This window comes from Kwoniella pini, chromosome 4 (genome assembly GCF_000512605.2).
Source record: "Kwoniella pini CBS 10737 chromosome 4, complete sequence".
Lineage (NCBI taxonomy): Eukaryota > Fungi > Basidiomycota > Tremellomycetes > Tremellales > Cryptococcaceae > Kwoniella > Kwoniella pini.
Window position 1 is genome coordinate 428,831 of NC_091719.1, and position 27,988 is coordinate 456,818.

Sequence of the window (27,988 nt, forward strand, 5' to 3'; positions counted from 1 at the left end):
CTCCTCTCTTATACCCTTATTCTCTGGCCATCCTAACTTACAATCAATAATTAAATCCCCGCAACTTTTCTGAACTCTTTACTATTTTCTGCCCATTGTTTGAAATCCCACTGATCAGGGACTAATTTTTTACTAGCAGCCACATCTCTCCTTATCAGCCTACCCAGAGAAATCAAAAACAGTCAAGCAAATCAGCTAGAAAGCTATATTTAGATTTTGGGTAATTGACTTACTTTCTATAAAACATTTCCATGTTTACCCAAATCTCTTTATCAGTTTTTTTCTTATAATCTTCAGAATAAAATTCTTCTTTACTTAATTCCAAAGTATCAAATTTTGTTTCAGCTACATCGGATAAAGTTGATGCCATTTGAGCAACTGATATAATATCTGAACAAGCTTGAATATCTTTACCTAAACATTAACAATGTTTATTATTATCATTATTTTCAACTAAAATGATATGTGAAACGATTATTCACCTATAAATTCATTGGGATTTTGTAAAGCTTTTAAAACCCATTTACCAGTTTGTTCCACAGCATAACCAGGAATTAAACATTCATCAGGAGCAGGAATACTAAGTAAAAGTCTATCATTTTTATCTTTTGAAATTTGACCAAATTTAGTAGCGTTGGAAAAGTAATATGAAGTATATAAGTATGTTGTAGGTAAACAAGTCGCTTTGATATATTTAGTAACTATGAAATAAAAGCTCAAATCAACACCTTACCTAATTGTTAAGATTTGAAATTCAGCTTACCATTTGCTTTTGATTGAAAATGAGGTACATCGGCATCGTGTAGTTCATCCAAAGTTGAATATATTACATGTTTCAATTCTGCTTTATTACATTCGTTGATTGCATCTCTAGAATATTTACTTTCTGTTTCAGAAGCGATAGTTGGATTTTGACCAGATTCGAAATATGGTCCCCAGACTTTATCCATCTCACGTCAGTTCATCGCTCTCAACCTTGATTGGAAAGTAAGAATTTATTCAATATAGTCTGATTGACTCACAATCGGCATTGACAAATGCACCATAAGCACCTTGAAGAGCCTGAGCATAAGAAGAAGGATCTCCCATATCCCCTTTAACAACTTGTACACCTATATCCTTTAATTCTATTTTCTCTAATAAGCTCATATTTATTCTATCTTTATCTTCGATCTAAGGATTTGAACTCACCTTTAGAAGAATCACTATTTGGATTTCTACTAATACCTACTACATCCCAATTCCCATCTTCTATAAGATACTTACAGACTGATTTACCTTGATCGCCTGTTGCACCAAAAATGATGATTTTCTGTTTGTCATTAGAATTTGCACTGTCTATATGGTCATTGAGGACTCTAACACCTTCTGAGACACCTGACATCTTAATATACTTGTGATTTTCAATTTCTTTAGTATTTAGCTTATAACGCAAAGTATACTTATCTTGTTTAGCCAATTAAGAAAGTGGATCTGCAAACGAGTTAGTGATATTAAGTTATCTCATACGATGTAATCAAGCAAGGAGCATCTGGATCATGAGAACGATTGGTCATTAATCAGATAAATTTGGTCTCATGACGCTGTCAATCGAAAAGATGTTTTTTCTTTTTTTTTTCCCATAACATGACGTGCCTCACTTGATTCGCAATGTCGTACTTTCTTCTTTTCTTGTCAAATTCGCCACCCGATTTAGCATGTACTTTTTCGAGGTGGTTATAAGCTCTGCGTCCTGTCTGATCAGTGTCAGCTTTATAAGATCTAATTGTTTCATCCAAGATATCATGGCTGCACATAAACATCTGACTTATTCGTATCTTATCGATATGCCCAAGCTGAATGGGGGAATCCGGGGTTACTCCGAGTATATTGCGACCCGAAGGCACGTGCCTGGATCTACGATGAGAGCTGGATCGTGATGTTACATGATGCTTTATAATAATGGTGACACGGGTGTGGATGTATCGGTTATTATCAATACAAAGGATGATTAATACAATCATCAATCAAATGACCAATCCATCCCATCACATAACATCATGAATCATCAGATCAATCGACTGATGCTCTTCTCAAAAGAGATATAAACCCTTTCACATTCACCTTTTTAAAACCCATTTTTATCATCAACAAAACAAACAACAGAATAAATAACGAAGCACTTGAACCTCAAACAACAATCTCAAAACAACAAAACGAGTTACATCTCTACAATGTCCAACCAAGATAAGACTATCGTCGTATTCTCTGCTACCGGTGCCCAAGGTGGTTCAGTCGTCGACTCTCTCCTCGATGCAGGATACAAGGTAATTGGTCTGACTAGAAACGCTAACAGTGCATCTGCTCAAGGTGAGTATCACATAACGTTTCAACTACATACTATCTTTACTAAAATGAAGATAAAATCATCAGCCCTCGCAAAGAAAGGTGTTCAACTCGTTACCGGTGACACAGTCGATGTTAACTCTTACAAGGATACTTTCAAAGGAGCATATGGAGTATTCGTCAACGTTGATTGTGAGTTGTAACACAACATGTCAAAATCCCGCATAACGTAATCTTTAATTTTATTTCACACTATTCTTGGTCCATCTCCGTTTTTGTGCCCTTTTGGCCGAATAGTCCATGTGCTGACACCTTCGATACCTCAGTCTGGAGTATCTACAAAGCTCAAGGATACAACGCCGACGCTACTGTCAAAGAAGAAATTCGACAAGCTACCGACGCATTCAAGGCTGCCAAAGAAGCTGGTGTTAAGCATGTAGTTTACTCAACTTTAGATGACAACACGCAAGCTCCTCATTGGCAATCGAAAGCTGACGGTGAGTGTCCTTATTGGTCTGACAATCATACACTCAGCTCGCATGCCTAACGCATAAATATCTTTAATAGCATCCAAATGGGCCATTCAAAACGACATTCCAATTACCAATTTGATCATCACTGCATACTGGGAAAACATCACTAGCTTCTCACTCATCAAACCCGAGGAGAATGGTACTTACACCCTTCTTTTACCCCTTTTGGACGATACCAAGCATTGGGGTTACTCTGTAGCTGATACAGGTCTATGGGTAAGAGCGGCTTTTGAGAACCCCGACAAATGGATTGGAAAAGATCTTTACGCGGCCTCAGGAAAAGAAACCACTGCTGAGCTCGCACAAATCCTTTCGGAAATTAGTGGAAAGAAGGTCGATACTCTTCATTTATCAAAAGAGTATTTCCAATCCGATGCTATGAAGAAAGAGCTTGGTGATGAAATGTGGCATAATTGGGATTTGTTCATTGAAAAGTGAGTCTAATATCCTTCGTCATGTGCCTAACGATTGCTGACGTCCAAACCATGATGAAATAGCCGAATTAGCAGAGATATAGAAGCTTCAGTTGCGATTGCTCCAGGAGCCTCAGATTTCAAAACCTGGGCTAAGAATAACGCAGGTATCAAGAAACTCTTGGATTTCTAAATGCCTGTTTCACACAAATTGCCATAGTAACGGTTGAGATTCCGTAAGAAGTATTGAATATGATATGCAAAGTATGTTATTTACTTTACTGACTGGTCCTGAATATTGCACGGTGAAGATCCACCTATTACGACAATACTTACTCATCGATTCCAGATCACTAGCTTACGCCATCACATATCAAGCGGAAAAGCACCGAAACTGAATATTTTTGAGTGAAAAAATCGTAAATCAGCTTATCAATTTTATGGATTACGCACTCAATCATGAAGTACGTATATAACTGTACCTTACGGGACACCTCATGCACGTTCAATCCGCATTACTCTCACCAGAATATCAATACTGAATAGACTCGAATCGAGAATTGAACCGAATATAAACCGCCTCAACGGATTGACGCATACATCGAAGAAGATCTTCAAATATGTTCAGAGATCTTCTCTAGATAAGATTGATTTGCGGACATATAAAGATAGTACGAGCCACAGTATCCAACGAAGCTTTGGTCTTATCATTCATGCTAACTCTGACACTTGGTGACAGAGGAATTCATCTTTCCGACATATACCTGACATGCATAGAGTGAGATATGGAATCAAAACATTACAGAACATCATGTCTTCGATCAAGCTCTCGATGCATGTTGGCTTTACATCAGATCTTGTCAAGCTAAATCACCAACTACATCACTCAAGTCATCCGTACCTGGTCCTACAAAGGAATTGAACAATCTATCAAGCTTTCTTCATTTCCTCAACTTGACTTCAACAAGCCTTTTGACGCCAAGGCTTTTCGGACCCATATTGATGGATTCATCTTACCTCTAGCTCAAATTCTTCGCAATGAAATTGATATACTTAATCCGGAGATAATGGAGTCTATTGGTATTGGGGGATCAAAAGAAGTCAGAATTTGGTTAATGAGATATTTAAGAAGTTATGATCCAGCATGGTTCCTTGCCTCCACGTTCTGTAAGTACGCAGTCATTTATAAAAAATATTCACTTGATTACTCATGATGTTCGGCACGCATTCAGCTTCGGTGCCCATCGAGACCTGTAAAAAGCTTGTCCAATTACCTTTTTTCGTCCGGCGATTCGTCCTACCGGTAAGTGCGATAGTCCAAGCGACTTGGTCTATTCAACTAAAATGAGCTCTCAGTTCATTCTGGCCCCAAAAATTAAGGGATTTGGATATATGCGCCTTATCCTGAGGTAAGCAGAAACATTCGGACTTTTATTGTACGATGACTCATAAATATCTAATTTGGCAGAACTTGACTTTTGGCGGGACTGCTTGAATATCCCAAAGTGCTGCGAGACGCAATGAGAAACTACCAATAAAGTATGAAACTTGTGTCTGTGTTCAGTTTCAATTCATCGGCTGAATAGTATAATAACAGTCTGAGCAGGTGATGTTTGAATTCAAACGATTGGTTCTGGGACCTCTTGACTTACCAAAATCCCTTATTGATAATACCACCTATCGTGATCACCTAATCTTGCGTCAACTTTACTGAAAATGCCATCATTTGGGATTCTGCCGATCAGATAGCGATACCGAACTCGACGACAGAATTGTGCTCGAAAGTTCAAGCATTTTATAGTAACGTTCAAGACCCAATGTCCGAGTCAACAATCAAAGTCATACGATTCAACACTGCAACGCTCTAATGAAAATCCATACTATCACACACTAATCTTATTATATAACTCTATAACCCGATTGCCGAGCCTCGATTAGTCAGATCCTTACTGTCATCGACAGACTATTTGTCAATACCCGAGTCATCACAACAGGAGAAAAATCCTTTCTTCTTCTGCTTCTTCTCGGCCGTCTTTGCTGGAGTAGCTGCTGGAGTAGCTGCTGGAGTAGCTGCTGGTGCAGCTGCCTTTTCAGCTGGAGTACCTGTAGCTGTTGGCGTACTTTCGCCAGTAGCTTGGGCTGGTGCAGCAGTAGATGTAGCTTTTTCCGTTGGGGTAGTGGTGGTTTTATCTACTGAATAACCATTTGTAGACGCTGTTGGTTCCCCAGCAACTTTCCCAAGAACCGGCATGTGTGCATCGGTAGTAGGAGTAGAAGCGGCGCTAATTGGGAAAAATCGTTCATGAGTGAGAAGTATGGATCTATCAAATGGAATTGTATAGCTTACGCTTGTTTACCTTTCACAAAGGTACCGACGAAATTGGCGAAGTACTAGTAGAAGAAATAATATATCAACCGATTGAATATTTGGTAAATTGCGCTTTTACTCACTTTACCTTGATGTTCTGCAACAGCAAGGTCGTTGGCGGTTGGCTGTAAATGACCATCTGCACCTGCAACGGTCGATGCTCCGTAGGGAGAACCACCTTGTACGGAGTCGACATTACCGATTAGAGGATTGGAATACGCTGCGGGCAGTCCGAAAGTCAGCATGGGTAAATGCAGCATTGAGAAAATGGACGAAACTGACCGAGTGGTACATATGCAACTACACACCCAAGACAAATGTCAATACATGGTTCTGCTGCCTAGACAAAAGGGGTTTCGAAGCACTTACAACCATCTAAACAACAAATCTCAGAAGTCAGCCATATTTTTGACAAAAAGGTGAAATGAAAAAAAAAAGGTCACGCACGATGAGCGAAGAAAGGGAAAGTAGTCAAATATGTTGACTGGGGTGATTGACGTTATAATCGGTAAGTAAATGCTTTATATAGTTGGCTACAGAAACGAATTCCACTCACCTCGTGACCACTATGTTGACCCGCAGCACTTGTGAACATAGTGACGAATTTTCCTACTAAAGCACCACTTGCCCATAATCCACCGGTCTGATCGAAGAATGCATCTACTTGGGAGGGAAGTCGACCGTATCTACGACAATCCTTGCTCAGCAACGCTCTTCATGTAGTTGCACTTGATCGATTCGACGAACCTCGTTGGCGCTCCCAAAATTAACCCATCAATCTCCTTGAGATCTTGAGGAGTAATGACTGGGTATTTGGATTGAAGGGAGGTATTGGCGTACATCTGGGAAAGTACTTCGTTGGGCAAAGTCTCTTGACTGTTTTTCCAGACAAGAATGGTCAATTGTCAAAAGGTTCGACCGCCATGATTCAAGAGAGGAATAATCTTACATCACATAAGGCTTAACAATAGCTCCAGTCGACTCAACACCCTTGATAATTTCGGTTGCAAGAGCATCGATGTGCCCGTACATGGAGTAGATGGCTACGGCGATAACTGGTTTGGTGGACCTGTCGACGTAAACATATACCTGGTAAGCAATGGCCTTATCAAGGAAAACAGCCCTTGGACGGCGACGCCTGGGGTCACTTACATGATGATATTTGTATTTGAGAAGATGAACTGCTGATTTCAACGATTAAGATAGTATACACAAATGAATAGTGTGTAAGATACGGAATATCTGAATTATATGCGATCGAAGTCGAAAATCAGAAAGCCTTGCTTTAAGAGTCACAACAGAACATGCAATTATAATGAGCAAGTATCGACAGCGAAGGATATCACGTCTCGTTAATGCGCGGCACATACAGCGACAGATTCATCATCAATTTAGCACTTTCTCGAAATACCAATGTTGATTTCCTCTGATGGTGCCTTGGATCAAGTTCCTTTGTTAAAGCCCCTGGATACTTGATCCGTAAGTTATTACGAAAAAAGACAAATAAAAGCAAGGGGTTCTATATACGAGCGATGTGCCTTAAAGGCTCATACAAATTTAGCTCCCGTTTTGACCTCCACATGGCAAAAGACCTCCACTTTTTGCCACCCAAAAATTCCTCAGCCAAAATTAAAACGAATTATGAGTAAGCACCGGCGGCTTTCGCGTTATTCTTCCTTTTCCGTTGGGATCAGGCTGGAATATCGTGAGATTAAATAAACCAAATAGGAAAGAACGTGAATTGGCGCGTTTCAACTGCCTATTATAAAGCCCCTTTGAAGCCCTTGAATTACCAAAGACCACTTGTAAATACATGGGATAGATTGAGTAAGCTTGCAATATGCGATGGTATATATACATATGACTTGCCGGAACATCTATACATTGGTGGCCCATTCGTTTTCTTTCTTTCCGCATCCATCAAAACACATTCTGCATTGGATTCATATATACTCACTTATTATAAACTAATCAAACAATCAAAATGTGAGCAGTGAATGTTTCAAGTGGTATTCCGGGTCAATAGGCTAATACCATGAATGACGGATAGGGCCTCTAAACCTGTTATCGCTGTTGTATACTACTCTACCTACGGGCACATCGGTGCTTTAGCTGAGAGCGTCATCAAAGGTGCTCAAGCTACTGGAGCCATCGTCAAACCATACTTCATGTGAGCTTTGACTTTGACTATGAGTTTCGAATGCGTACTTATTCAACTTGTTCAGTGAGGAAACTCTTCCTAAAGAAGTCCTTGAAAAGATGTACGCTGGTGGATCTTTGAGCCCCAAATATCCATTGGCCACTCCTGAAGCCCTCAAAGAAGCTGACGGTATCATTATTGGTGCTCCCACTCGGTGAGCCGATGCATGCAGCTTATCACCTTTGAAGTATAGTCAATACTGATGTGATGAATTATGACAGATACGGACGAGTCCCTTCTCAAGTCTCAGCTTTATTCGACAAAACTGGTGGACTTTGGGCTACAGGTGGATTAGTCGGTAAATTCGTGAGTTCTATTCTACTTGTGATTTTAATGCATGTGCAACGGCAATCAATGCATTCAATGCTGATTGGCGGATTGACATTAGGTATCCATGTTCACCTCTACTGCTGGTCAACATTCAGGACACGAAACTACCGTTACCACTACTTTCCCATTCTTTGCACACCACGGTTTAGTTTACGTACCTATCGGTTACTCTAACCCATTAGTTGGTGAAATCGAATCTGTTCAAGGTGGTTCTCCTTACGGAGCTTCAACCGTTGCTGCTTCTGATGGTCACTTACAACCTACTGCCAACGATTTGGCTGTTGCTGAACACCAAGGAAAAGTGAGTAGTTACTTTTTCTCCCACATTTGACGTTATTGAGATGTCTTGACTAATGTCTTATCTACTATTTAGTATTTCTCCAACTTCGTCGCTACTTTTGTCAAGGGAAAGACTGTCGCCTAAGTTGATAGCGGGAATATAACGATAGATTAACCTAGATAGCACTTAGCGTTATAGACGAGGATAAGAAGATTGTATATGAGACATGAAATGAGATATATGCATATGATCATGCGATGCTATTTTATATGGTGTGGTTCTTGATTATAACACATTCGTGATGACCCATTGCAAGACTACTAAAGGTGATCGGTGAGGTGAAATTGTGGAGGAACAGAAGAAAATGGGGTGACATGAAATGACGTACAAATCATTTTGCCGATCACAAGAACCAGACAGACTATTATGATCTCGCGTATGTGCCATTAGGCATCTCTACTTTTGATTTTTCTGTACAGTACAAGCTTTCACATGGAGATAGAATTGAATAGGATACTTCGCTACATTCACCGATGAATTTAAGAGGAATACTTTCAATCCCTTTGACGTTATCTACCTTCTTCACTGGGAAAATACAAACCATTTTACCTAATTCTCTTAATACCTCTTCTTTCGGAATTAGGACTGCAACTACAATGGTATTAGATCCTACTAAATTGAATGGTATGTTTCGAATCGCTTGGTATATAACAAAGGTCACAATTCAGATTTTGATTCTTTATTTTGCGTAGTACTTCATGGACCTCTTCAACCACATACTAAAGATGGAGATTCAACACATCCAACAGGATATCAAAGAGATGGATATTGTTGGGGAATAGAACAAGATCCAGGATATCATTATATTGGTGGAATAGTTACAAAAGAATTTCTAGAATATAGTAAAAAACAAGGTGGGTTGAAATTGGAAAATAAACATTGTATTTTTGAGTTGAATGATATGTTTCGTAGGTAACGATCTTATGACTCCAAGAGGAGGTTTTCCTGGCTTAAAAGATGGATGTAAATGGTGTTTATGTGTGAATAGGTGAATTTCAAAGTACTTGGTCTACGTTCGTATCCATGGATTAAACTCCATATATATGTTCGAAGCTGAATCAATGATTCTTCGTTTTAGATGGAAAGAAGCAATGTTCGCTTCCGAGAAATTAGGTGAAAAGGTCGTACCCCGGTGAATTGATCTCTTTCTAAATCGAATTGTTAGCACACCCTCTGACAAGTTTGCTCTGTATGTAGTGTCGATCTATCTTCGACTGCTCTACAAGCGTTGAAAGGAGTCAGCCTTGAAGATTTGAAGAAGTACGAGTATAAACCTTAGTTTGAAGTACACAATTGACATTGCAGAGTTGTCCGAAAATTTCCATCTTGTAGCGATATCATTCAGGAATGTATACAATATGACAGGCGTACAAGATACAAACAGTCAATTTCGAATATCAACTTTTCACCAGAGCGCTCCGACTGACAATACTACCCTCATGTATTACCATATACTCATGCCTTGGGCTTGACCTAATGCTAATAGCTTGCTTAGCATACCAACTTGTTCTTCCGTCACACCACCATAACCGGCAGTCTCCACCATCTTCTTTATCACGCCCATAAGTTGTTGAGGCGTATCAACATGTAATTCATTCATAGCTTGTTTCATCACTTGTTCTTGATCTTCTTCATCTCGAGGTGGTATTGGTACATCTTCAATGGGTAAGAAAAGATTCTCTTCCTCGTCTTCCGCTTCTGCACCCGTACCATTTGTTGGTGTTTCACCGACTCCTTGCTCCACTTCATTCTCCGTGACCTTCCGCTTACTTTTCTTTCCGTTACTCGCACTACCACTACCTGCTTTGGCACTTGCAGAAAGCGGTGTAGGTTCCTCATCGTCATCCGAATCATCTGAATCGGAATCTTCCCTCTTAGGGGATGAAGGAGGTACAAAGTCTAGATCGTCCGCGTCGTTATCGTCTATCGTGAAAAGGTCGTGAAATGGCAAGTCTAGACCTGATGTTATGGAGTCCACGTTAAAGGAGGTTTCTTCGTCGTTTGGTATGTTTGGGAAGACCGAAGGACCAGGTGTAGGTCCAGGTAAAGTATCGATTGGAGTTGGTATGTCATTAGGCATTTCGAGACCCGCAACAAGTATTACTCTTTTTAATGCTTCGACCCTGAGTCCGAAGCATGATATCAGCTGTCTTCGCTGTATGATCACTCATGTGACTTACTCCTGCTCCAGCTTCCTACAATGAGCATGCAATTGATCATATGCATCATCCCTTTCTTTCAGCTGTTCCGCTATTCCACCGAAGAACTCTTTCTTCTTCTTTCTCGACTCTTGAGCTGAAGGCGAGATGGAAAAACCTTTAGCGGCGACTCAAGGACAGTCGAAGAAGCTCATGACTCACCTGCCACCCTATTCCTGGCTCTACGCCTTGCCAACAATTCTTCTCGAGGCATATTTTTTCTACCGCCTTTCCCAGTAGGAGGTAGGGGCCATTCCGGCAAGCCTTCCGCATTATCAACTGACCCAGCTCCATTATATCGCTTGGAAATTGGCGAATCCAAGCTTTCATCGCCCGTATCGTCCAGAACTGACGCGCTTCGTTTCCTATCACCTGCATTGAAGGATTTCCCGTTCGGTAGACCGTGCCCTAAAGATCGCTGACCGTATGCTGAAGAGGTAGTCGGATCGCTGGGAGATTCAGCAGCATGAGCTAGAGTTGTAGCTTCGATCCCTGTCCATGCGGGTAATCCATTCAACAAATTATCATTCCTCCAGAATCTGGAGTTTGTCGAGGAGGAGGAGTCATTGTTGACGGCCTGTAACAATTCATCGTAGCTCGCTGCATCTGCCATAGATGTGCCATCAACCAAGCCATGAGTGTTCTGATTGGCTGAGGTAACGTTCTCTAAAGCGTCCTTTATAGCTTGTAGTTGGGTTTGGTCGGTACTTATCGGAGGTACGGTAACTTGATGATTTGTCGAAGATTGGTTGTGAAGGAATTGTTGAAATGGATTGGGTACAGGTGGATATACTGGCGGACGTGAGATTCTTCCTGATCTTGTTTGTTGAACAGGTGTATCTGGAGTGATATTGCTAGGTGCGACTGAGCCAGAAAGTAATTGGGTGTACAGGCTGACATGTCGATGTTGTTTCTTGGCGTTGTACTCCGCTATAAGTTGAACGACTGCTGGATTTGACAAAAATACTGACATAGCATCGGCGACATCTGAAGTCGCAGTATCCTGCTCCATCATTGTCAGATATGCCGTCATACCAATCATTCGACTTCTAGCTGGCGAGCGGAAGAACTCACTTGCAACGCCGGATCTATCACGCTATTCATGTTCGCTGCCCGATTTGCTCGATTTGCTCGATTTTTGCCTTGTCCAGCTACGGAAGAAGCTGCCGCGACCAATGCATCCAGCCCACCCATTGTGGGGTCCGTGTCCTTCCCCATTATAGCGGTCCAAGTTGACAAGATATTGGTTTTGGTGTAATGCTTAGGGTAGATATAGCAATGACAATGACAATGACAATGACAATAACAACAACAAATGTAAGTAAAAGTGATGACGCCGATTAAAGATGATGTGGAAGAAAAGGTAAATCCTACTATACTGTCGGCGATATAACGGGGATATAACCCACCTCCAGCATGGTGGCACCGCTCATCAGCGGCGAGCTCCACCATCTCACGTAACTCGTGCAGCTAAAGGCGACTTCTGACGGCTTAGATTCCTAATTATTCTATGTCTTGATTGACTTACTTTGTTACTTGTGTCAAAGATTGACAATCAACTGCCTCCCACGTCAAAATGCCTCCTCGGCACGGATCCAAAAAGGATGCCGAGCCCATGGCAGGCAGTACCTCTAGCTCCAGCTATACGGAACTGCTGTCTAGCCAAGCTGGATCGCAAATAACCGATGCTCTTTTATCCTGGACATCCGGAGGCGAAGACACTCTGAAGGAGCTAATAACAGCTCAACTAGGACAAGCTCATTCCTCATCGACCACTCTTGGGACTATTCCACTTGCCAACACGCTCTCGAGACTGCTTACGTCGGATTTGGAGTCTGGAGTTCTGGCGGACTTTTTGGCTAAAGCGATTGAAGGCTTAGATGATGATCGCATCGAGGTGTTTGGAGAGGCACTGGTCGATGTCGTGGAGATGATGGAACAGGAAAGAGAAGACACGGAAGAAGAAAAGAAACCGAACGAAGATACTAAAATGGTTGTGGAAGAAAGCGAGCCGAAAGTCGTATCTGGCTTATCAGTGATCAAGCTTCTCTTAGTGCGTCCACTTCACATCTTCAATTAGGCATTTCTCGCTTTTCGCAAGTAATATGATCTGACCATGGATACCAGGAGCGCAACAAACTACCTTCGCACATCGCGAATCTACTGTTGAACCCGGATAGATTGGTAGATCTGGGATTACACCCTTTTCCTAGACAACCTCGAGCACTACAAAGTGCTCTTGTCAAAAAGAATACCACCTTGTTCTTCAAGCAGAGGAAATATAATCTGATGAGAGAATGCTCGGAAGGTTTCTCAGGTCTTATAGTTCTACTTACAGGTCCGGACGCCCTACCCCATTCCATCGAAGAAACGCTTTCGGAAAGCGAGGTTGAGAGGAAGATAAGAGCTAAACGGGTATGGTCAAAAATCATGGGTTTGATAGGTTACTTCAACTTATCGCCGCCAAGAGTATTGGATATCATCCTTGAGATTGCCAGTTGCCATGTCGCTGTTCATTGGCGTTTCTTCCTTGATCTTCTGAAGCGGTCGCCGTGGGGTAGTGCAAGTTTGCAAGATGTAAAAGGGAAAGGGAAAGCTGTAGAGGTCTGGCCCGAAAGCGAAGTGGAATGTATAGGTGATGCTTTGCATCCTGGCGGCGATAGGGTGCTTGCGCAGGTACTGGGATTCAAATTCGGGTTCTATCAGGTGAGTCCACATCTTCTATGCTCATACAAATTTGAATATACTGACAAGAGACGCTTCCGCTTAGAAACCGGAAGGAGGGGATACACCCATGGGGCTCACCTACATGGCCGCGCTGTTGATCAAACACGGTTTCGTCAGCTTAGCCGACCTTCTACCCTTCGTGCGTTCTCAACTAACACCACCCACTTTCGGCTTTATTATCGCTCACGTCTTTGCCATAAATTCAGCTTTCGCCGGATGACATTCAGATGGACGAGATACGGAAGAAATGGGAAGCTTCAGTCAACTCACGGTCTGGACCATCAAATGCTTTATCGAATTCTGTGCTACTGGACGACGATCCGCCGGCGGCTTCATCGTCCACGCAGGCGGAAGCAGGAGGGCCCCCGCCAAAACCACCACCCGAACAACGTATTCAGCTCGCTCAAGCTCTTTTAGCTATCGGAGACACGACATCTGCTCTGTATTTCCTCAGCAAATTCCCTTGGATAGCTCAAAGTCATATAGCTATAGCGGATCTCATTTTACGGAATATCGCCATTGCCCTCGAAGAGATTTACCAATCTGTTTCAGCACCAACAATCGATAATGAGGGAGATGATCTCGATATGACAGCCTTAGCTCCGTCATCCCCATCAAACTTTAAAGATACGATACCAACACTGCATTCCCCGTCTCCCCCTGAAACCAGCCTAAAACGTTTCGTATTCTTCTACCCTGACTGGCGAGAGAATCTGGAGAAGTGGACGACGTTGGAAGACATACACGTGAAGGGTCTGAGGTGGCTGTCTCTGGTGCGGGGACTCGGCGGTCGTGATGCTTCGATCATGGTGAAGATATGCCGCCTTGGAGTGGCTCACTTCGCGGCCCTTAGACTAGAGAAAGCATCCAATCCTGGACTAGAAAATTTCCCGGATCGTACTGCTGCTCTCGAGGTGAGTAGACCTCTTTGAAGGCAATGCTAATCGTCTTAGCCAACAACACAGGAAACGAAACCTTGGCTCGACATCATTCGAATATCGCTTTTACCGTCACTATCCTGCTCCAATGCAACAGCTGCATTTGACGTAGAGCTATGGACGCTACTCAGCTTTTTCCCTTACACAGTGCGATATAGTCTGTACGGAGAATGGCGAGATAGTACGTGTAGCTTCAAGGGAAGGAACCCTTGTCCTGTAGCGGCTCACGCAGCGAGCGAATGTACAAAGGAGGTCCAGAAGGCTTTGCGACGAGTTACCTCCTCATCGACCAGTGGATCAGCTTCGGCAGCGACTCAAGCGGAACGACATTCTGCTCGGTTACTTGCCAAGCTAAGTCACGGCAACCCGCTCTTTCTCTGGACCACTGCCGTCACTCAAGTGAAAGCGTACCCAAACATTGGATCAGCCATCGTCGACGCTGGACGTTACATGACACAACTCTCCTTCGACGTTGCTACCTTTGTCATGCTGGATACTCTGTCCGACGACCGGGCACAAAGGCTGAACGAGACGGGAACAGGTGTAGCACTATGGCTCGAACGTAAGTCAGCTTGCATAATCAGAGAATTTTAGCTCATGTGTCTTTGCAGGTCTGTCCAAGTTCGTCGGTGATTTTAACCGGAGATACGTCAACATGGATCTTGGACCTGTGCTACAGTATATCATCAACCGATTGATGCGAGGTCAAGCCGGTGATTTGATCATCTTGGAGAAGTTGATGAGTTCGATGTCTGGAATAGAACCTGTGCCGAATGATGGAGTGTCGGATTCTCAACTGCAAGCATACGGCGGGGGTAAAGAGATGGTGAAGGAAGCTTTCAATTCGACCAGGATACAGATCGCGCCACCCCCTGAACCTGGTACCGATAAACCCAAAGAAGCTCCTGTCGATAAACTGAAGAACATCAAGAAATCTTTGCCTAGATTAGTCAACGCTCTAAAGCAAACGGGATTGGCTATTCCGATATGGATCGCCTTAGCTCAAACTCGGCAGGCTGTCGTTGATAAATTGTCAAATACGCCTATCAAAGCTATGAACCTTGTCCAGGACACTGTATGTTGGACCACAAGGTATCAACGGGTGATCGACACTGATCTTCTCTTCGTAGTGCCATACGGCTTTCATGCAATTTGGCGATTTTCTGGTCGAACAACTCTCCTCTGAGGAACAAGTAGCCTCAACACCTAGTCTGCAAGAATTGGTCGATGATTTCGGATTAGAGTACGGCATGGCGTTCCAGATTCTCAGGCCGAGATTGAACGCTCAGCTGGAAAGGGCCAAGGCCGAACACGAAGCCGATCTTAAGAAGCGTCTCGAGGCAGAGCGAAAAGCTGGACTCGAACGATTGGCTTCGCCCGCCATTGATCCGACCGCACTTCCAGCTTCTCCGATGAGCGCAACACCTCAAACAGAAGGCGAAGATGTAGTGATGGATGATGTCAAGAATGAGCATCTTAATGGAGATTCTCTGCCTGTGCCTAAGGTGGCCGGAAAGGCTAAACCATGGTGGCCGCTTCCGTTGACTGCTACGATGAAGCAGGCCAAGGCCCTTCTTCCGGGCGAAGTGAACGATGCCCTCAGTGCCCCCTTCTTCGTGGTGTTCTGGCATCTTACCATGGCAGACATTGCATTCTCACCTGAATCGTACGACGAAGCTATAAAGTCAATCAACCGAAACATTTCGATAGTTTCAGGATGGCGAATCATGGTCAAGGACAAGCTTGCTATCGCTGAGCAACAAGCTGAACTTACCCGGTTGAAGAATCGAGCTGCCGTTTTGGAGAAAGAGAAGGAAGCGCACGGTAAAGATGTGAATGCGGTTATTAAGAGACGACTCAAAACCGAAAGTTCCAAATGGTTTGGCAAAAGTAGGTCACATTCTGTCGACAAACAAATAGGGAAAAGCGTTCCAGCTGATCCATATGGATTCGCGCAGATATAGCGGAAAGGTCGTTGCAGGTTACTCTAGCAGCTCAGCTTCATCAATACTGCTTTTACCCTCGAGCCATCCTCACCCCATGCGACGCGGTGTTTGTAGCCAAATTCATTCGAACGGCTCACGATCTAGGAACAGTCGGCTTCTCGACCCTGTTCGCGTACAACAACTTTTTCAACGACAATCTCGCTGCTTGCATTTTCTCTTGTACGGACAGTGAAGCCAGAAATCTTGGAAGATGTCTTGCTGCAATACTAACTGATTTAGACGCATGGCACCGTGATGAGAAGAGATATAATCTAGAAGCCTTAGGACTGAAATCTGAAAAGAAGGAGGACGAAGAAGAAGAGAAAAGTCTGCCTGGAATGCTGTTCAGGCAGAGACCGTCTGAACCCCTTAGATCGATGAAATGGCACGAATTCCGGAATTTCTATGCCAAATGCCATAATTCGTTGGCAAAGGTGAATTGTCTCTATTTTTTCCACCAAAGATGAACGGAGCTGATACCACGCGGGCTTAGGCATTGGTATCATGCTGGTCCGAAGCGGAGTTTATGCACAACAAAAACGCCATCATCGTTGCTTTGCAGGTGATCAAGTTTTTCCCTGTCATGGACACGAACGGTCGAGCAGTAGAAACCGCTGTCAAGAAATTGCAAAACGGCGAGAACGGAGAGATCACCAATGATTTAAAGATGATGTGTCTCTCGTGAGTGTCTCTTGATATACTGATCGGTCTAAATGCGCTGACCTGATAATCAGATTCTTGACCGGTCTCAGGAAACGACAAGAGATCAAACCTTACGTGTCTCCTGCCAAATTCTACGTGAGTCTCATCATGATCCCTTCCACCCTAAGTGGAGGCTGACGTACCCCTAGCCTGGCGGTCAGCGTCTAGCGCAAGCTGCTCAAGCAAAGAATGTTCCGACTGGACCTAAAACCAGCGATAGTCCCGCTGCCAATGGCGATGCTACACCTAAAGCAGCGAATGGATCCTCCACGCCTGTGCTCATCCCTTCTAACATAGCCGATAGGGAAAAGATACGGCAAAAATTGGAGGAAAGCCGGAACAAGTCCGCTAGTAATGTCGTAGTGACGGGAGAAGCCAGGTGAGTGATATTCTTAGCTGGCTGGAGTACACGACATTGACAACACCCTTGCAGAGGTACTCCTGAACCCGCAATACAAGCTCTTAAGACCGAAGCCAATCCTAGATCTCGCGCGGCATCCCCTGCCCAGCAAGACATCAGACCCGCTTCTCCTCCAGCTGCACCTAGACATACTCGAGCATCAGCTGCACCCACTGGTCCCGCAGCTACTGCTCGATCCGTTTCCGATGGGCGAAGTACTCCAGCTCCAATGGGTCCGTCAAGAAATGCAAATGAAAAGCCTGCAACTCCTATGGGTCCACCAGCGGATTTAGCCGTCGACGAGGCTAGAGCCGCAGCTAGAGCTAAGAAATTTGGTGCAATCAAACGACCAGCTCCTCCCCCTTCTTCAGCTTCGCCAGTCACCACTCCCGCTCCCACTGCCCCGCCTGCGCTACCTATACCGGCTGAACATTCAGCAAACTCACCTACGCCTGCTTCCTCAAGGCGAACTTCGCCTGCTCCTAGAACACATCGAAGTGGAAGTGTTGAATCGAAGGCCAGTGTGGGATCGCGAAGATCAAGTAGGCGAGATCGTGATGATCGTGATAGAGATAGAGATCGAGATCGTGACCGGACACGAGATAATGATAGAGATAGGGACCGCAGAAGACGGGACGACAGGGATCGTGACAGAGAAAGAGAAAAGGACAGACCCCGCGAGGGTACTGGAATACCAGCGGAAGAAGACAAGGATCGAAGAAAGCAAGAAGACCTGCTTCAAGCTCGTCATGATCGACTAGCGGGTTCAAACACCGATGATCGAAGGGACACAAGGCGGTCGTCAAGGGATACAGGTAGTCATAGGCGGGAATCAGATCGAGAGAAGGATGATAAGAAGTCAAGAGAGCGCGGTGCCAGAGATAGAGACGATAGAGGCGAGAAGCGGAAGAGGGATGAAGAGCCGAGACGGATCGATGCTCCCCCTAGAAGGGACAACGGACGTGATAGAGAAAGGGAAAGACGACACGAGCGGCCTGATGATCGAGAACGGGAGAGGGATACAAGAAATGGAGGCGACAGGCGAGAAAGTCAAAGAGATGAAAGAGAAAGAGACAGAAGGCCTCCAACGAGACCTGAACGAGACGCAAGAGATTCAAGAGATAGCCGACCTCCACCTCGCGATGCTACTCGACGAAGTCCTGCTCCTCCCTCTGGTCCTGCTGTATCGGAACGCCGACCAGAGCCTACCAACAACGGAGGCGATCGGACACCACGAAGAGATAACGCAGCCAAAGAATTATTACCGCCCTCAGCCCGAGATAACCCCCTTCCGTCTGTGCCTGTGCAGAATGACCGAATAGTCGAAGCTCCACGACAAACCCGATCATCCGCCCCGCCAGCTTCCAATAACGCTAGTACAAACAGACTCGCTCACGCCCTACCCCCTCGACCCGGAGCAGCCGCTAGTAATTCCCCTGCGCCAGCTGCCAGGAGTGGCAACGCGCCTAGTTTAGCCGAAAGGATGGGAGGAGTTCCTGATCAGCGCACCGAGCGAAGATCGCCGCCTCCCAGGCAAAGGTCAGGCGATAATCGAGAAAGGGAAGGAGAAGGGTATGTCGACCCTCGGAAGAGGACTTTGGAAGGTCAGTTCGAACGCGACTCGAGGTATGACGGTATTCAGCTAATTTGTGATGTACAGAATCAGGTACACCTGCTAGAGAAGAATCACCAGGAGCATCGAAGAGAGTCAAAATAGATCGTGAGCGAGCGAGAGCTCCGAGTAGTAGACGAGATGGTGGTCCCGGTGGACGGTTATTTGAGAATGCAATGAGGGAAAAGTAAGGGGGTTCTGAAGCTGTCGAAAGGAGGCATATCTGGTCAGCTTGCTTTGCCCACTGAAATGTTCCAGATCTTCTGCATGGATAAGAATATTTGCAAATCAAAATATCTCCCCTTCTCAAGATGACATTTTAATGACACAATACAGTATCTCTCCTTCCCAAGATGACATCGTAATGACACAATCGCGTGTTGTTGGCAATTTTTGCTAGTGCGCTCATCCTAAAACGATGGTGTACCGTTACGATCTTTTATCGAGCCTTCGAAAATCCCTTCATTCGCAGTCCTTTCAGCGCGAAGAGGGCGGTTCTCGCTTTCTGTGCCCACCTTATACGGCTTAGCAGGTTCTGATATTCCACTGGATACTCCCGGGATGAGTTTCTCATGGCCTTTTGAGGCTCACACGTAGCAGAGCTTATTAGGCAAGCCAGGTTGGCTGGATCAGACAGCATCCGGACCTTGCGCTGCGGGTTTGATCGCCTGAAATGAGTCGATTCGGTCTGACTTCTACGACAATTTCAGCCTCTCTTGCGCAGCAACGCTTCTCAATCGACGACTCGGCTCGACAAAACCTGAAATCATCGATAATCTCTATAGTACATAAGCTCCGACAAAGCCGGATTATCACTGATCGTCAGGATCGTCGTCCTTTGTCAAAGAAACAGGGTCGCTTCTGCTCTCTGAACGGATCTTTGCTGGTCCAGGCCTCTGAAGCCTTCGGATATTCTGCTGAGCTTCGATAGTCTTGACAATTCGCAAGTCCGCTGAAGCCGACTTCAAGTCTTCCGACCTGTGACGTACACGCTCAAATCATCTGTTGTGAGTTCAGACATATAAAGGGTTGCCCAGTGCCCTACCAGAAACGTCCGTTCAAAATCGAAAACAACAACCACATAGTAACGATATGCAATCTCAACAGCCATCCTCCATAATCGCCGATCGACAAACTCAATATGTACCATCACTTCCTTCCTTGGCGTATGGGAATGACGACGACTTGATCAGCCAGCAGCCCATCACTCTAACTCAAGCTGCCGAATTCGAACGTTCTTTTTGCGCCAACAGCTCAGAGCGACCACCTCAAGGATCGTGGGCCCGTGTTTCTCGAAATGGCACCCAACTATATGGCAGCATCACCCCAATGCAGACTTCGGAAGTCAAGACGATTATGGACAACCTTGCAAAGGCTTGTATTCTAGGATTGGGTTCAGGTGCCACCACCACGCATACGCAGATCGTCACTCGACAACAAGCTTCCAAATGTGATAATATAGCAGGCTCCGGCTCCGGAACTGAACGCCTTTCAGGCTTGTGGGCTATCATTGTCAAGGACGGTAGCTACAATTATAGCTCTTTGACCAGAGATCAGGAATGGAGACTTAGGGAATTGATGGATAGATTTGCGTTTCGTGTTGAATTAGGTTGTGGTGGTCTCACTACGCATGAGGAGTTCGGTACTGAAATTCAAGCCAGAAAGTTTAAGAGTCTTCTTGGATCCGAGCTCACATCTGTGCGACCCTCAGGCGAGTGGGCTAGTGTTATCATCGACGGTGCCCCCAAGTATTGGCCGGTCACGGGAGGTATGAAGATGTGGGAACTCACATCGATGATCGATAACATCAAGTCAGAGAATGCCCGAAGATGGCCAGTATAAGGTTTCTCATGAGGCAAACGTCATTCTTTATGACAAACATAGTTCACTCGAATCCATCACGTAGCACATATGCATTTATTAGATGATGAGTTCTATTTCCGACATGTTTACGCACAGGTGCATTGCGGTTTCAGCTCAACTCAACTGCGTAAACTTGGGTCCTAAAAGAGCTTTCAGCTAAGATTGTAATCCTTGACCGTCTGCACCATATCATGTAAGAAGTTGGGTGGCAGCCTTCATATATGTTGGCATTCGATTATTAATTGAGCATAGAGGGGAAGGGTCCTTTATTGGGTCGGCCATATCATCAAATCGAGTCAGATATTTCCGTAAGAAGACCCCTCAGACGAACGCGACTTCGCCTTCTCGGCTCTCTCCTCACATCATAGTCAATGTCTGATCTTTTGTGCAAGTTTTCACCATTCGCAACGTCTTCCCACAACGTCCTTGGGATCCAAGGAAGTCCGAAGCGAAGCTGCCTCAGCCATATTTGCAATTCACAAATTTTCGTCATCTCGTTATCTCTGCTTCTCCTCTCTTTTGTCATGCATTCGGTAACGTCATGATTGGCCGAGTCGAACTCCCAGAATGTACCTGGTTGTATATCACATCTACCATATACTGTATAAAGCGGGTTTTCGAAGATAACACATTTGTTCATCTCTTCAACCCATTTTGTTTCATTTCACATTTCAGCGTACAAATCAACATGACTTTTCCAATTAGCCCCGATTTCACCGACTCTTCACGTGTCCTTAACAACAGTGCAGGTACCTACTCCCAGAATCCCTACGAGTATGTACAGGGCTATCAGAATACTCCCTACAATGGATATCAACAACCCACTCCCCCCACTTCGCATGACGGTCATTTTAATGGTTCACTAGACGATTATTTCCTCCGCAAAGAGAATCATAATTCAATCACCCCAACATCCGGTAATCAAACGCCCACAAATGTATCCTTCAGCGAAGACACTCCAGCTTCAAGAAAAAAGGACCTTTATTACTGCGCTGCGACATATGCAATTTCCGACACAACGCGAAATATCGAGGTTGAATCCTATGGATATCTATCGTCAGGCGACAAAGACGCCCTCGTGAAAAGCATCTCAGATGATAGTACTTCATTTTGCATCGGGTACAATCTTCATAATGATATGAGCATTTTCAATAAGGTTTCTTCACCAGACGAAAGATGGATCGGTATTCAATATTATGAGAAATGCCAATATCCAGCGTACTGGGGCATTTCTAAAAATCGATATGCAAAAGCAACTGAATTTATTGAATCGCACAAGTGGAAATTAGCAGTCGGATAGATTTTCCTACGGATTCAAGAATTGCCGATAGTTATCTTATTGGCTTACTTAGTCCGTAGCTTATTTCATTCTCGGAAATAATGATTCAATTCAATGATTTTGGTATGTAAGCATACATCCAGGTAACACATTGGAAGGACTCGGACCGTGTGTTTCGGTCGTTGTATTCGTACTAACTCTGAATATACTAACAAATCGTTGTGATAGGTGAGCTGATTGTTCGAGGGAACATATATGTATATAAGCTTTTGAATCCGTATGACGAGGTATGTCGTGGAATCCCTCATCTCGTAATGCGAGATCTAGAAATGATGAACCAAACATACATATATCCTATCTAAGAGAATCAAATATTAACTACAATCTAACTCCACCAGATCTACCATCATTTTCATTTTGATTAATCCAATCAATTTCATCTCCACCTCTAACTTTCAGACCTTCATCACTTGATCCTGAACCAGATACATCATGTTCAGTTAATTCATACGCTTCAGGTCCATCATTTTCATCATCATGTAAATCATTTCCATTCTGTTGTATTTTTGAATATCCAATTTCTTCCGCATTTATTGCATCTTCTTTATTATTCAAAGCGTTTTTGCCAGAATTCGAATATAGATGAACGAGGAATGTAATTATAAGATATAAGAGGAATGAAAGTGAAAAGTCAAATAAAGCATAAGAGACATGGTCTATTCCTACGCCATCTGCATAACGTAGTTCTTCATCTGTTGCTGACATGAAGAGGGTTCTACACAGACAAACTCAGCTAAGTAATTAACCAATCTCAATAATGTTTGTTTTGTTTACTCACCCTCCGAGAGTCAATAGCTGCGAAGAGAATAATGACAGTCAGCTGAGTGGTACAGTACTTCGACAAGAAAAGCTCACATATGGAGGCAGATGCTGGAAAATTCTGACTGTCCCCGATGGAGTAGGTTTATCGTTTAAAACGAAACAGACTTCGACTAGTCGTAAAGCACCAGCCGCAATGAGAGCGTATCCGAATAAACCATGAATCTATTCAGCCCTGTCAATGCTGGGCTAGGTCGCATCATGATTCCGATACCTTTACATACCTTGGTAGAGATCATCAGAGATTGTTCGTGTGCACTCATGCCCCATCCAGTCATGATAATACTATGCGAACAATGTCAGTAAGTGAATGTGTATCACTTGATTCACACACTCACATGACTGCAGGTACAAATGATCTTTTCCCATTCCTACTCAAAAACATACCTAACAATCCACCTGCCCACCAGAGAACGCCCTGTTTTGCAAGAAGTCAGCTATGAATAAATACATCTTCAAGTAAGCTAACCATCATGGTGTGTTGCATATCTTTGTGTGTCCAAGGTCCACCGTGATGTTCGGTGAAAGTATTTATGATCCCCTTTGAAAAGATTCATTTTCAGCTCATTGCAGATCATTGAAAATGATAAAAGACGTCAAGTTGGACCTACCCAAACCATAATAACGGTACTATCTAACATTTCTTGACTTCTTCCTGTTCTTTCTAACCACTTCTGACCAATTTGAAGCATTATAACCATAATTGCGGCGTAACCTATGAATGCTGAACCCATTATATAATGAGCAGCACATTGACCTAAATGTCCCCCTTGACAATATCCCAAAGCAGTGGCTACTCCAAATAACATTTCTGAAAGATAAATCAGAAGCGTGAGTTCGATATATGAGTTATAAAAGCCTTGGCGACTTACGAGTCCAACCTAATACAGGGAAAATCTTCCCTATAAACGAATGAAATGGTACAACCCAAGGTCTAACGTTCTTCTCCAGTATGTGCAATTTTAAGAAAGTACCAAGAGCGCCTTGCTAGATATAGCCAGAATATTGCCTATTAATTTAATGGCAATTACAAGAAGCCAGAATAAATCTTTGATTTACCGTTATTATTATCCATTTTATTATCTTAGCCATCAAACCGTGAACCTGTAGACGTTTTTACATTAGCGAAATCCTAAATTTGATGTTACATTCATTGCCAACCAATACTCACAGTCTCAGGATATTGCCTTCCACCATGATGATGACCGAAATACATCCCTAGAATCAAAAGGGATATAAGCTTTGCCGTTGAACCCAATCACAAGTGCATATCGAATTTCGACTTACCGACAAAAACAAGGACAATATTTATCGATTGTAATGGTACGTGATATTTTGATCTAATTCCCGTATGAAACATGAGCTCTTGGGTGCCAAATGACAGAACATCTCCCGATAGCTCACTTTGAAAGACCTAGAACCATCCCTATAGGAAAAGATATTCCCCATAAAAACGTTTGCAGAGCACCCTAAATGGCGATTAATAAACCAATCAATCAGCAAGGATGGAAAGAGGTTTAAGAGTGAGCGCGAAATTTAAAGATGGGTTATGTCTTTATGACTCACATGGAAATATATTTTTCCATCTATAGGTACTTCAGGATCGATTTGAGTGATATTATGATGTTCATGCGCTTGAGCTATGATATATGAGAAAGATTAACAGAAATGAGCTAAAGGATCGCGATTTCGATAAGAATATTTGAGAATTGTGATAAAAGACTTACCATAAGTCGCACATAATAAGACTAAAGAGACGTATAAAATCGCTCTTGACATCTTCACCTTTTCTCGTTGGCCAAATGAAAATAAGGCGATAACTTAATGATAAGCGTGATTTTTCCAACTCCAGATCTCGAGTTATACTAAATCAGTAGATATTTAAAATTTGTCGGCTTTCCAGACCACTTCGAATGTGCTTCTGGATCCGAGTATAAGAGACAAAGGAAGATTATGTATTGGTCATACGCAGTTTCATAATGAATAAAATAAACATTCAAGATTCTCAAATACTCGCTTGCTTACGTCTGCCGAGACCGCGCCGCGGACAAGACCGAAGTTAACGGCTTCCAGTGGTAAGAGACAGACTGATCTGAAACTATATGAAATGGTCAGGCGTAAATGCATGGCAACGAAGCAAGCTACAAAGGCATCTACTAGGAGGCAAGCAAGCATAAAACAAAGCCTAGTCAAATCAAACCATTACCATTCAAAAAGGTTTAGAAAAAAAGAATAACTAAGTTACTGTAATAGTGCAAAGGGGCAATCCACCTTGCAAGTGTTTATAGGTAAGGGATAGAAGCCAAAGCTGGTCCAGCGTCCGCACCAAGTAAATGAGTCAATCTCTTTTGAGCAACTTCTACACCTTCATCATGAACTACTGCCTTAGATCCATTGGTCAATCGTTCTGGAGCAGATCCGTCCTTGAGACCTAATTGTTTATCGGTCCATACGTTTTCAGGTGGAATAGAGTTAGGTGCTCCTACACCAGCTCTTCCACCTACTGCTTTCCAGTCGGAGATTCTCTTCAAATTGAGCTTATTGAATACGCTATTAACAGATTCGACGAGATGAGTGATTTGTTCTGTTGAATGACCTGGAGTAGGGGTAATTCGTAATCGTTCTTCTCCTACAGCTACGGTGGGGTAATTGATGGACTGAACGTAAATTTGATGTTTAGATAATAACATATCACTTGCTTCTTTTGCCAAGGCTGCATCTCCTACTAATACAGGAATGATATGTGAGGGATTTGGTACGACTGGAATATCAAGACCTTGAAGTTGTTTCTTGACTTCTCGCGTATTGAGTTGTTGCAATCTTCTATCACCCTTGTATTCCCTTTGATAAGCGATGGAAGCTTGAGCACCTGCTACAATGGCTGGAGGAAGGGATGTTGTAAAGATGAATCCTGGTGCGTAGGATCGTACAACATCAACTAGATCAGATGATCCAGCAATGTACCCACCAACCACACCATAGGCTTTTCCTAACGTTCCAGTGATAATATCGATTCGGTCCATCACACTGCCTTTGACTGGGTCAGAGGACAATCGAGTGGCGTTATGAGCATCGTAATCGAGATGTTCAGCTACACCAGCACCGTTAGGACCGTACATTCCCACAGCATGTACTTCATCTAAGAAAGTGATAGCACCGTATTTGTCGGCCAAATCGCAAATAGCTTCGATAGGAGCGACCGATCCGCACATTGAGTAAACGGATTCGAAAGCGATAAGTTTAGGTGTCTCCTTTGGTACAGCTTGAAGTTTCGCTTCGAGATCGGCAAGATCGTTATGCTTGAAGATGACCTTCTTGGCGCCTGAGTGACGGATACCTTGGATCATCGATGCGTGGTTAGAAGAATCGGAGAAAATAACACATCCAGGTAACTTGGCTCCTATCGTTGCTAAGCAAGCGTCGTTGGCGACATAGCAAGAAGAAAATACCAATGCGGCATCTTTACGATGAAGAGAAGCGACTTCATCTTCGAGTGAAAGGTGTAATGCACCGTTTCCTGCTATGTTTCGGGTACCACCTGCACCTGCGCCATACCGCTCAAGCGTACGCCTAGTCGCGATCGTCAGCTAGACACTTTCGAAATGAGAAGGGTCAAGAAAGCTCACTTCATGGTACCAAGTACGACAGGATTCTTGCTCATACCTAGATAATCGTTCGCACACCAGACATCCACTTCATCTTTGACGTTGGAAGTATGGGCGACGGTGAATTTGGCAGCGAGTCGATTGATGTTATTGAAGTACCGGTATGACCTATTGCCAGTGCGTGATTAGTGGCGATCTTGCTTAAGTGGTCTACACATATTTCTGGAAACTCGTCAAAGGTTCGTTCAACTCACTTGTCTTTGTGTTTCTTCTGCAATTCAGCATCATAAAAACTTTGGTAATCAAATCTACCAGCTGTCCTAGCAGTTTCTTTTACATTTACAGCAGCTTCTCGAGCAGCTTGAGCATGAGGGCATTTAGCAGCTTCAGCATTGTTGAATCGAACGTTCTTTTGCTACGATGAACAACAGAATCAGCAATAAAAACAAGGATATGTATGAAGTAATTCGTAAGATCGGAGTATCCTTTGACTGATTCCTTTGTTTAGAGGGGTTGAGAACTCACCTTATGCATAGCTTCTACTTCCTTGTTTCCAGCTACGGAAGCATAAGATCTAGCTTGAGAGATAGAAGCGAGTTTTGGACCCATCATAGGACAGGTCATCGCTTTAGCAGTCAAACTTGATACATTTGAATTAACGTTGGTTGAAGCCATCGATCGAAGCGAATTGGCCGTGGAGTGTCCTAAAAAAGGACATACTCCAGAATATCTGAGGAGTGATGTTACTTGCATCGTAGATTATTGATATGTATGGAGATTGACTCTGCTATAAGGATTCAAAAGGTGTTGAGAAGAGGAGTGAATAATAAAGAAAGATGTATAAAAATAAAAGAAAGAAAAGTAAATCGGATCGTATACAAATGTTAAGCGAGTAAAAGTGAATTTAAACCATACACCATACACCATACACCATACACCGTTATTAATCCCCTGTTACTAATTCGGAATAATCAATTTATCCAATAAGAGTTTACCCAATTCCCGCATTACACCATAAATCAAATAACACGGATCGAGTCAAACCATTCCTCATTCCATATAGTTATACTATTGTAGTCAAGACAACGTAGTCTAGTCGCATCCATATAGTGTCCATGCATACAGTCAAGGGTGATCAATGCATGAATCATCCCACATCCCAAAATGATTAAAATTATCCCCTATGAGCGTAAACAGTGCAAGCGCGTATAAATCATTCATGTCATGTGGCAATTGCACAATGACTCTAATCACGTGACTTAGATATTTCGAGATGATCAACTTCACAAGT

General features: G+C 43.5%; 12 protein-coding genes across 12 annotated transcripts; 7 read left to right on the top strand and 5 right to left on the bottom strand.

The window, feature by feature from the left end:
• Window positions 1–50: 50 nt before the first annotated feature.
• On the bottom strand, window positions 51–1,384 carry I206_103173 (uncharacterized protein; the record flags this gene model as incomplete). The annotated part of the gene is made up of 6 exons (XM_019153589.1): window positions 51–159; window positions 234–414; window positions 483–701; window positions 764–940; window positions 1,023–1,127; window positions 1,192–1,384. 6 exons carry the CDS (start codon window positions 1,382–1,384, stop codon window positions 51–53), a joined length of 984 nt encoding a protein of 327 aa, XP_019013750.1.
• An 829-nt stretch (window positions 1,385–2,213) lies between these two features.
• I206_103174 (uncharacterized protein) lies at window positions 2,214–3,464 on the top strand (the record flags this gene model as incomplete). The annotated part of the gene is made up of 5 exons (XM_019153588.1): window positions 2,214–2,349; window positions 2,413–2,517; window positions 2,652–2,822; window positions 2,893–3,292; window positions 3,356–3,464. 5 exons carry the CDS (start codon window positions 2,214–2,216, stop codon window positions 3,462–3,464), a joined length of 921 nt encoding a protein of 306 aa, XP_019013749.1.
• Window positions 3,465–4,338: 874 nt separating this feature from the next.
• Window positions 4,339–4,766, top strand: I206_103175 (uncharacterized protein; the record flags this gene model as incomplete). The annotated part of the gene is made up of 4 exons (XM_070202690.1): window positions 4,339–4,438; window positions 4,504–4,578; window positions 4,652–4,680; window positions 4,740–4,766. 4 exons carry the CDS (start codon window positions 4,339–4,341, stop codon window positions 4,764–4,766), a joined length of 231 nt encoding a protein of 76 aa, XP_070058791.1.
• A 468-nt stretch (window positions 4,767–5,234) lies between these two features.
• Window positions 5,235–6,671, bottom strand: I206_103176 (NAD(P)H:quinone oxidoreductase, type IV; the record flags this gene model as incomplete). Its single annotated transcript, XM_070202691.1, has 8 exons — window positions 5,235–5,553; window positions 5,619–5,662; window positions 5,723–5,916; window positions 6,009–6,014; window positions 6,087–6,123; window positions 6,196–6,325; window positions 6,387–6,515; window positions 6,589–6,671. The coding sequence occupies 8 exons, from the start codon at window positions 6,669–6,671 to the stop codon at window positions 5,235–5,237; spliced, it is 942 nt and encodes a 313-aa protein (XP_070058792.1).
• A 1,007-nt stretch (window positions 6,672–7,678) lies between these two features.
• I206_103177 (NAD(P)H:quinone oxidoreductase, type IV) lies at window positions 7,679–8,593 on the top strand (the record flags this gene model as incomplete). Its single annotated transcript, XM_019153586.1, has 5 exons — window positions 7,679–7,809; window positions 7,865–7,993; window positions 8,061–8,145; window positions 8,228–8,470; window positions 8,543–8,593. The coding sequence occupies 5 exons, from the start codon at window positions 7,679–7,681 to the stop codon at window positions 8,591–8,593; spliced, it is 639 nt and encodes a 212-aa protein (XP_019013747.1).
• Window positions 8,594–8,982: 389 nt separating this feature from the next.
• Window positions 8,983–9,788, top strand: I206_103178 (uncharacterized protein; the record flags this gene model as incomplete). Its single annotated transcript, XM_019153585.2, has 5 exons — window positions 8,983–9,133; window positions 9,202–9,363; window positions 9,422–9,497; window positions 9,588–9,641; window positions 9,707–9,788. The coding sequence occupies 5 exons, from the start codon at window positions 8,983–8,985 to the stop codon at window positions 9,786–9,788; spliced, it is 525 nt and encodes a 174-aa protein (XP_019013746.2).
• Window positions 9,789–9,953: 165 nt separating this feature from the next.
• Window positions 9,954–11,925, bottom strand: I206_103179 (uncharacterized protein; the record flags this gene model as incomplete). The annotated part of the gene is made up of 4 exons (XM_019153584.2): window positions 9,954–10,632; window positions 10,690–10,804; window positions 10,870–11,710; window positions 11,782–11,925. The coding sequence occupies 4 exons, from the start codon at window positions 11,923–11,925 to the stop codon at window positions 9,954–9,956; spliced, it is 1,779 nt and encodes a 592-aa protein (XP_019013745.2).
• A 358-nt stretch (window positions 11,926–12,283) lies between these two features.
• Window positions 12,284–19,262, top strand: I206_103180 (uncharacterized protein; the record flags this gene model as incomplete). The annotated part of the gene is made up of 13 exons (XM_070202692.1): window positions 12,284–12,760; window positions 12,835–13,413; window positions 13,478–13,573; window positions 13,641–14,348; window positions 14,400–14,934; window positions 14,984–15,447; window positions 15,503–16,262; window positions 16,331–16,791; window positions 16,851–17,038; window positions 17,092–17,155; window positions 17,209–17,438; window positions 17,493–19,063; window positions 19,120–19,262. The coding sequence occupies 13 exons, from the start codon at window positions 12,284–12,286 to the stop codon at window positions 19,260–19,262; spliced, it is 6,276 nt and encodes a 2,091-aa protein (XP_070058793.1).
• A 901-nt stretch (window positions 19,263–20,163) lies between these two features.
• On the top strand, window positions 20,164–20,913 carry I206_103181 (uncharacterized protein; the record flags this gene model as incomplete). Its single annotated transcript, XM_019153582.1, has 1 exon — window positions 20,164–20,913. One exon carries the CDS (start codon window positions 20,164–20,166, stop codon window positions 20,911–20,913), a length of 750 nt encoding a protein of 249 aa, XP_019013743.1.
• A 709-nt stretch (window positions 20,914–21,622) lies between these two features.
• On the top strand, window positions 21,623–22,234 carry I206_103182 (uncharacterized protein; the record flags this gene model as incomplete). Its single annotated transcript, XM_019153581.1, has 1 exon — window positions 21,623–22,234. The coding sequence occupies one exon, from the start codon at window positions 21,623–21,625 to the stop codon at window positions 22,232–22,234; it is 612 nt and encodes a 203-aa protein (XP_019013742.1).
• A 357-nt stretch (window positions 22,235–22,591) lies between these two features.
• I206_103183 (uncharacterized protein) lies at window positions 22,592–24,871 on the bottom strand (the record flags this gene model as incomplete). Its single annotated transcript, XM_019153580.1, has 14 exons — window positions 22,592–22,988; window positions 23,052–23,068; window positions 23,129–23,257; window positions 23,317–23,377; window positions 23,431–23,510; window positions 23,562–23,633; window positions 23,704–23,903; window positions 23,965–24,079; window positions 24,152–24,196; window positions 24,264–24,310; window positions 24,380–24,432; window positions 24,497–24,561; window positions 24,659–24,732; window positions 24,820–24,871. 14 exons carry the CDS (start codon window positions 24,869–24,871, stop codon window positions 22,592–22,594), a joined length of 1,407 nt encoding a protein of 468 aa, XP_019013741.1.
• Window positions 24,872–25,374: 503 nt separating this feature from the next.
• I206_103184 (5-aminolevulinic acid synthase) lies at window positions 25,375–27,450 on the bottom strand (the record flags this gene model as incomplete). The annotated part of the gene is made up of 4 exons (XM_019153579.1): window positions 25,375–26,662; window positions 26,719–26,865; window positions 26,952–27,112; window positions 27,223–27,450. 4 exons carry the CDS (start codon window positions 27,448–27,450, stop codon window positions 25,375–25,377), a joined length of 1,824 nt encoding a protein of 607 aa, XP_019013740.1.
• Window positions 27,451–27,988: the final 538 nt, after the last annotated feature.